Source organism: Mus musculus, chromosome 13 (assembly GCF_000001635.26).
Source record: "Mus musculus strain C57BL/6J chromosome 13, GRCm38.p6 C57BL/6J".
Classification (NCBI taxonomy): Eukaryota; Metazoa; Chordata; class Mammalia; order Rodentia; family Muridae; genus Mus; species Mus musculus.
Window position 1 is genome coordinate 63,898,390 of NC_000079.6, and position 8,851 is coordinate 63,907,240.

Here is an 8,851-nt window from a genome sequence, read left to right on the forward strand (position 1 = left end):
CATTACATAGGCTCTAGGGACTGAACGCAGCTTGTCACTTGTACCTTGTTGAAGCATCTCAACAGCTTCCTGATAAACTCTTTAAAAATAAAATGTAATGTAATTTTTTAAAATGACCACTGGCTTTGTCTGTCCTATCTTTAGAAAGCAGTTTGAAGAAATGGCCTCTTACTATAAGCTGCCTGTAAAGGAGTTTGCTGAACAAGTTACTAGGGCCACATCTGAAGAGCGACAGAAAATGCTCAGAGACTTCTACAGTCTTCAGCACCCAGAGGTAAAGGAGTTCTTTGTGAATTCTGCTTCAGAATTGATAAAATCTGTCCACAAGAAAGAAGAGAGGGTGAGGAATAAATCTAAAGAAAAAGAATCTCTTTTAAAAGAAAACCCCTCAAATGATAGTACTTTATCATGTTATGATTCCACCAACAAAATGTCTCAAGTTTACAACAGAAAAATATGTGAAGGAAAATCAGTCAGATCTCAGAATCATGTTTTCCATAGAGAAGACACATTTTCTAGTGATGCAGAGATTAACAAATCACCTGTCAGCTTTACTGAAGAGCTTCACAGTGAGAGAAAGGACCACACACCCAAGGATACCACAACAGTCTTCTGTCCAAACAGCAACTCTGAAGCCCTGGAGGCAGAGCTAGGAAATTCCCCAGGACGTCAGTGGGACCTCACAGGAGCATGCGGTTCAAGAAACAGACCACTTTTCAAGTTGAGAAACAAAAGGGTAGAAAACCCAGGGTCAGAAAACACTCCTGAGGATGGCTTACTTGGTGACACCTCTATTCTTAACGACCTCTTTAAAAGCCACGGGGAAGGTCCCACACAGCTGCCAAAGAATGTTCTTTCAGGACCTGTGGCAAAAGCAAAGCAGAAACCAAAAGATTTCTGGGACATCTTGAATGAGCAGAATGATGACAGTCTCAGCAAACTCACTGACTTGGCAGTGATAGAGACGCTGTGTACCAAAGCACCCAGTACCTCAGCCTCCAAAAGGAAAGATGAGCTGGAAGCTTCCCTTTGGAAAGCAAACGAGAAGTTTTTGTGGAAGACATTAAGCTCAGATGTTGACGATGAAAGCATAAGCAATACAGAGAGAGAGTAGGACATGGACGTGCCATTAACCTAGATATTGATGAGCTGCTGGCCCTGGCTATGGATGTTCATGTATGGGGCACACTGAACATTTGTTTACAAACTTGTGTATTAAATTATTGCTTTAGTATAATCTAAACAGCCTAGCATGTTATCATGGGTTCTTTCCCTAATATCTGTTTTAATCATTAACGCTCATGTATGTAGTTTATGTAGTACTGGAGGTCAAGCCCAGGACTTTATGCAAGCACTCTGGGCAACTGAGCTACATCTCCTGCCCCAGATTTGGTCTTCAGAACAAATGTAATTGTATCATATTGTAACGTGTCATAATATAACTATTATTAACTGGCATCTTCCCTCCTGTGTGAGTCCGTGGCCTTACGTGAGTGACTTGCCCATTCATTATCTGAAAGATAACCGACACACAGCCTTCCACTTTTAAACTCCAGAATGCCCCAAAGTCAAGTGGCAGCCACTGCCCTCTCCTCATTGGCATTGGGAACTTACTGTTTTCCTTCTTCCTTGGAATTATGTTCTATTACTATTAAATTATTTTAGATAAAAGTTATAATGAAGACTCAACAATTAGGACTCAATGTATGGCATTATGTTAAAAATGCTAATTTTTATAATCACTCAGAGTTTGTGTGCTGTGGTCTAAAGAAATGGGATTTTTATCTTTGCCCAGGATTCCGATGCCTTAACTTTTCACATTACTATGATTTAGTAAATATAAATAGATTTATAGCCTAACTTTGTATTTCTTAAGTAAAAGGAAATGAATAAACATTTGATTTTAATTGAAACCTCTTTCATCGAATTTAATATATATGGTTTACACACTCTGATTTATTCATTTAGTACCCCTTTCCCAGCTTCTCTGGTCTGTGATAGGTACGGCTATGTAGGTGACAGTGGTAAGAGCAGCAGTGTAGGTGACAGTGTGTTAAGTGACAGCTATATGTAAAGGCAAGGAGGTCCTATCTGTAAAGTTTCATGTTGTATAGCTCCTGGCATTGAGACTGGCACATTGAAGTGTCAGGCTAGTACCTGCCCACATTCAGCTGAGCTCACAGGACCATATAGGAACTATCTATTCAGAAAACAGCAGGCTCTCCAGGTCTGTCTCTCTCTGTCTCTGTCTCTCTCTCTCTCTCTCTCTCTCTCTCTCTCTCACACACACACACACACACACACAGGAATACTTTATTACTTTATTCTGTTACTACAAGAAACTCATGAACCTCTTACCATGTTGGAACACAGCATTTGAGGTAACTTGAATCTGTGTCCCAGGGCCGGCCATGGTCACTCACACTTGGCAGCTGGAGCATATAGGGGAGGGAGAGCTGTGTTTGCATGGGCAGAAATCAGTGCCCCGCCCCCCAGTAAAGCACTCCCACTGATGGAAACCAGAAGAAATGGGCTCCCGAGGGCTTCTCCAGTCTTTGGAGGCCTCTAGTCCCACACCACTCCCCGGGGAGCATGAAGGGGCCCTTTTAGTAGGGGAGCAGGCTTTGGATTAGCCAAACTAAGAACTGTTGACAGATTAACCTCTTGTGTATTTGGGGGTACACCCGGGTTGCGGAGTAAGTCAGAATCAGTCCAGAGATAGGTTTGACACTCAGTAGGCAGCTGACCATCCGAGGGTAGGCAAGGTGCAACTCCTGGGCTTTTCCTTTTCTGCCTGCAACAAGATGGACCACCGCCAAATGAGCTTGGCCGTACCCTGCGGACAAACTGCAGATACTGTGAGCCCCAAATGAGGACTTCTCTGTACTTCCGGTGGCTGGCAACTCCCGGAAAGGGGCCACAAAGCCTAGCGCTGCTCTCCCTCCCACTTGGCAGGACAGAGCATCTACCCTAAAAGAGAAGAATGGCTAATGGAATTATGCTTTGGCAGTAGCGACGGAAAACTCCTGAGCTCAAGCCAGTGGGGGGCGCGTTATCTGCCACCAGCCGAAAGCCAGGCGGCTTCCCGCATCCCTCACAGCGTGACGCCGTGGGTGGTCCAGCTTTGGTAGTGCAGGAGCTTAAAGAACTGAAGCCCTAAAGCAAGGGGACGCCGTATGTCAGCGATCCTGTGGAGTCCCTATAGTATCCTGGCAGGAGAGTGGGGATGGTCACCTAGTGCGGTGTCAGTCAAGAGACCAAGCGAGTATATGGACAGTCAATAGGCAGGAGCAGGTGGGGACCCCCACGGGGCACAGCTTGGCACAGTTGACTGGGCGAGTGCACCCCAGGCTTAAATGTTCTGAATCCTGGAGGCCAGAGGCGCCGGTTTCTGCTGTCTAAATCACTTTCAACTGATCCCCAACGCGCAGTCTTGGGAAGCTGCCAGACGAAGGCTCCCCCCTTCCCGCAAGCACCTAGACAGAGCTGCAAAGCAGAGCTAGGAAGGAAGTGGGAAACTGGCAGGGTGGAACTCCTGGCCGGTTCCAGGCTCCGTGTTAGCGAGGGCCGCGGGGACGCAGCCAGGCAAGCCTCACAAACACACAGCAGGCTGGCCCAGGAGGAAATCCGACTTAGCACCTTGGCGAACTCCACCTAAGATTCCCCGGCCAGCTGCCCCGGGAAGCGGCCCCCCACGTCCAGACGCACTCCCCCAAGCCGGTGCACGTCTTGCCCTTGCGCTTGTTGGACCTGCTGGCTGGGCCTCCAGTCCTTGGCCACACACCCTCTAGGACAGGCCCTGCGGTTGCCTTCACTGCCCTCCCACCTTCAAGCTTCCCTCAAAGCCAGAGCCTTCTGCCAAGCCTCCATTCCCAACCTGTTATCACGTCCTGGAGAAAATGTCTCTGAAATAGTTCCTGAATCCCACTGCCAAGAGCCTGAGTTTCTGTCCCTCCACCTCCCATCTGGATGCCTGCAGACTTCTCCCTGGGTTCCCAGGCTTCGGCCTCCTCCCTCTCTAATCCATTTTCCACACTGCATCCCCAAAGCCTGTTGAAACATAGGGACCTCCGCTGTAGTAAACCTCTCATTTCCTCTGTTAGGGAGGGTAAAGGGGATTGGGCTGGGGAATAACTACATCAGTTCACATTTATTGAGCATTTACTTAGTCGTTTGTTTAACATTTCAAGTGCTTTTCACATTTAATCTGCCCTAGACCTCTCCCGGGCAGGTGTTATCTGTTTTATTGAGGAAGAAACTTAGGCAGAGAGGCCACACAGCCCTGTATTGGCAATAGCTGCTCGGACTGTTTCTCTTCTACCTGAGAATCTCCCAGAAGCACCAGGTTCTAGTTAGTAAGTAGACCAGGCTATTAAATCAAACTAGCACAGTCCCCCACATTTGGCTTCTGAACACTAGAAGCCCAGGTCATTACATTATTCTTGACTAACAATGCCTAGGAGATACCTCATGACTGATGGAGACACTCTTCTGTCCCTCCTTCCAACACAAGCTCTTTAGAGCTCTCAACCCTCCTACCTGCTCCCCCACCCCCCATGTTTTTGCATCCCTGCCTGACAATCTCCGGCCATGTCCTCTGCTTGTAAAAGAGTCCTGATTCCTATTGTCTGGGAGGAGTGGGATTCCAGTCTTTAATTTGTGGCTGGGAAATCTAGAATCAACAGTGGGCCTTTTCCAGTCATCCTCCCACCCACCCTAAAAAAAAATGGTATCACTGAGTCCCTAGCCCTATTTTTCCCACCTAGGAGTTAACAAAGGCTCTATACCTTGCCTGACCCTCACTGCTCTCCTGTGGCCTGAAACAGAGACTCAGGATAGCAGTGAGTAGGAGACCTTGATTTGGTAGCTAATGTGTGCCTCTGCTTCTGGTCTCCTACATGTAATAGTGCTTGAGTTTGTTTCTTCTGGCATATGTGCCTATTAGCAGCTTTCCAATAAAAACTTTATTCCTTTTCTTATATAGATCCATAATAGGACAAAGATTTGGTTCCCTTCAGGGTACAAGTGCTATCATTCTGTTGTTCCTCACCAGCTTTTGGTAGTTTTTAAATTTGTTTACTTACTTTGAGAGGATCTCATGTATCCTAGCTGGTCCCATGGTCACTATGAGCGAATGGTCTTGGGCTCATGGTCCTCCTGCCATTAGAGGTTACAGGACTATGTCACTATGTCTAGCTAATCATCAGGGTTTCTTAGGCATGGGCCTCACGATTATAAGCCTGCTTCTTAGCAACTATATTTTCAGTGCTTTCTGAACTAAACCTCAGCTATATACCAAGAAATATGATGCTGTTTCAGAATGGAGCACTGAGCCCCATCCCATCTCTGGTTCTGTTATCTTTTTCTACTTGCTTAACTAAAAAGGCACTGCTGGGAACTAACTATAACTCAAGGCTGCCTTGGATCTGGGCGATCCTGGGAGGAGAGGCAGGCCAGTAGTCTTGATGGGAAAAGAGAACTCAACTTTGAAAGTTACAAGGTTGCAGGATTCCTGGTTACAATTCTGTCCAGGGAAAGAGTCTACAGGGCTATGTGCCTGGCAAAGAGAGAACTGCTAAAAGGTTTGTGATCTAACAGGTCTGTGGATTTTCCTGTCCACTGATATTTTGTATCAGTATATGCCTGTGGCAAATAGTTTGAATCTCAGGACCACTTAGTAGCTTCACCTTAGTCCCTTGGCTGATCTCAGGATGCCTCATAGTCTGTCTGGAGCAGATGTCTTCATCATCAAGTCAGCAACTCCTGCTCCTCCCGTCCTTAACTCCTGACTCAGTGACAGCAGAAACTGCTGGTCTATTCATTTTTCTCCCCAAAGGTTCCTCTCAAGAAGCCAATCAATCCTTGGACTTTCTCTGCTTAAGGATCTTTTAATCTGACCCTTGCTTGTTCAAAGTTCTACCACCATCACTGTCCATTGAAGATCTTCCTTTTTTAGGCTTCCTAGAGAAACCTATTCTTTTGTTTTTGTTTTTCTTTTTCTTTTAAATTTTTTATCTATTCTGTGGTGATCCCACACATAAATACAATGTATTTAGATCACAACTTCCACCCCACCCCAACTCTTCCTGTAGCTTCTTCTTTGCCATTCCAACAGAAATCTATTATTTCTAAAATTTGTCCAAAAACATCACAAGATAGTCGCTGGTGTTACTGCTTAAGGTGGGGCTTGATAAAGTAGAGACCATCAGGCCTGAGGTCTGCAGCACTTGCAAGCAGTGTTGCCCCATTTCCAAAGGCTGACTTAATTTCTCTATGCTAAAACATTTGAAGTCCTCTTTTGTAGTTATGTGGTTTAGATAAGGTCTGGCGAACCATATAGATTGAACTCTAACCCTGTGTAGCTGAGGATGGCCTCGAACTGATACCACTCCAATTTATAACTTAAATGGGCATGGAACCCAGGTTGCAAACTATGCAAGTACCTTATCAACTGACCTAAATTCTTAGTCACCCTACTCTTCAACTGATCACCAGAACTAACTCTGATATCAGGTAGCAGGGCTAATTGGGCCCTGGAGGTTCTTGGTCCTGGAGCAGAGATGGACAGAGACACAAAGCAAACAAAGCATGAGACTTTAGGAAAAGATCCATTCCAAGGCCAGAGCAGGCAAAAACCGGAGTTTAGCAGCTTGGGGGCTTTTGTATCACACATATCAGCCAGAGCAGCTTATTTGCATTGCATGGGCTTCTCCTGTGCACACTATTTGTAGCATATAGTTATACATACAGACTTCATGTGGTGCATGTCTGACTAGTATCTGAAATGTCCAGCTAGGTTATGTGTGTTTTAGTTTTGGTGGCTGTGGCTGAGAGAATGCAGGGCCTTCTGGCCTTCATCTCCCACTTTTCTTTTTCCTCTTTGCAGTTACTGTGGAGTAAGTCCACAGTACTGTGGAGTAAGATCTCACTCTCTAGCTCACTCTCTTGCCTTATCTCCTTCTGTCTAAACTTTAAAGATGTATTTATTTGTATATGTATGAGTGCTTGACTGCATGTCTGTGTGTACCCCTCGTCCTTTCGGAGACTAGGGGATGACATCTGACCCCCTTTGAGGTAGAGTTACAGATGATTGTGCACTGCCACGTGTGTGCTGAACATGGAACCAAGGTCATCTTGCAAAAGCAGCCAGTTCTCTAGATGGTTGAGCCATCTCTCTATCCCTACTCCTGCCTAACTTTTCTTTGTACCCACTGCCCCTGTTCTTCCCTTTTCTCTCAATTTGATATGAGCTTTTCAGCTTACACCTCAAAGAGCAAAGAGGGAGCACCCAGGCACACAGTGCCTGCTCCTCTGTACCTGACTTATCCCACTTAGCATAGCTCCTCTGGGCTAATCCACACTGTCAAGGTGTGCTTGGAGTGAGTGAGAGGCACTTACTGATGCCCAGATTTGATGGTTGCAGAGCAGCTCTTCGGTCAGTTCATCTGCACAATTACAGGTCAGTTTTTTAAACCAAGTGCAGCCCATCTCACCTGACCCATACTGCCCCTTGCAGAAAATGTCTCAGGACAAATTTTGCCAATTGAGATTTTATTAGGATGATTTTATTCTTCAGTAAATATGCAATTTTCCTATGTTGAGGTTTTGTTTGCATTGATATTTCTATCGGTAAAGTTTAGGAAGAATAACGTTTCAAAAATATTACTATAGTTGTAAAGTTGTCAGAGAACAACTTTCAGGAGTTACTCTGAGAGGTGGCAGTCCTGTGGTTAAGAGTCTAGTGGGAAGGCCCAGATTGGTGGTGAAATACTTTTAATCCCAGCACTTGGGAGGCAGAAGTAAGCAGATCTCTTTGAGTTTAAGGCCAGCCTGATCAACATAGCAAGTTCCAGGCAGCCAGAGTTACATAGTAAGACCCTGTCCAAAGAAGAAGAGGAGGAAGAAGAGGAGGAGGAAGGAGTGAGGGGCGGGGGAGGAGTCTAGTGGAGAAGACAGGCTTCCGCAGAGGGACCACATGAGAACACGGCACAGCAAAGGGATTCAGATATAGTACTCTGCAGTAACAACCACCATGGCCAAGGAGTAGCCACTCAGAGCAATTGGAAGGAAGTAACCACAGGGTCTCCCTGGTCCCTCCAGGCAGTTTATGCTGGTTTGTTGAAGCAGCTTTGAGAGATTCAGAAACAAACAAGCATCAGAAGTTACCTGTAGTACGGGTTGTTCCTGGGGAAGCAGCAACAACTGTGTGGAGCAAGTTCCTTCCTGCCACCTGCTCAGCCAACAGCTCCCAAGGCCCAGCTGGCAAAGCCTCTGCCCGGGAACAAGTCTGGGTTTGGTGCCAACTGCACAGTGCAGAGCACAAGGTGAAGCCTCCTTAACTGGCATAGGACACATGGAGGAGAAGGGAGAGTGCAGCAAGAGAGTGCATTGCGCAAGGGCCAGTCTGTGGGCTGCTCTGGGTGATCTCCGCACAGAAGTACACCCACCAGCAGCAAGTGGGTAGCTGCTGTTCAGCCTCAACTACCTCCTTGACACCTGCAACTGTGCTTTCATGTGCTGTTAGCACACACAGCACACATCATACACCAGGTGCACACGTGCTATTTGCCCTCCACCATACCTGTCATACACACCATACACCATGTATACATAGCATACACCAGCTATACATATCAATAACAATCGGTACATACTCGATATAACAGGTACACACATCACATATGAAGCATAAACACCAGCTGACCATACCGCACACCAGGTACACACACCAAGTATACATATCATATACCAGCTAAATGCACCACATACCAAGTGTACAAACCACACCACCAGGTGCATACACCACACACCAGGTACACACACCACACACCAAGGACACACACCATACACT

General features: G+C 46.2%; 1 protein-coding gene and 1 long non-coding RNA gene across 6 annotated transcripts in view; one reads left to right on the top strand and one right to left on the bottom strand.

Annotated features, from left to right (window-relative positions):
• Ercc6l2 (excision repair cross-complementing rodent repair deficiency, complementation group 6 like 2) overlaps nucleotides 1-1,913 on the top strand; it is an 89,324-nt gene extending 87,411 nt beyond the window's left edge. For all 5 annotated transcript variants that reach the window (XM_006517451.4, XM_017315632.2, XM_017315633.2 and 2 more), the window contains one exon: nucleotides 145-1,913. In XM_006517451.4, the coding sequence (XP_006517514.1) occupies nucleotides 145-156 (12 nt within the window). In that variant the 3' untranslated portion in view covers nucleotides 157-1,913. The remainder of the gene's footprint in view (nucleotides 1-144) is intronic.
• Nucleotides 1,914-2,369: 456 nt separating this feature from the next.
• On the bottom strand, nucleotides 2,370-8,329 carry Gm46423. The gene is made up of 3 exons (XR_001780983.2): nucleotides 8,167-8,329; nucleotides 2,662-2,794; nucleotides 2,370-2,432 (listed from the first exon to the last, which is right to left on the bottom strand). It is a non-coding gene; the product is annotated as a predicted gene, 46423 (long non-coding RNA).
• Between the last annotated feature and the right edge of the window lie 522 nt (nucleotides 8,330-8,851).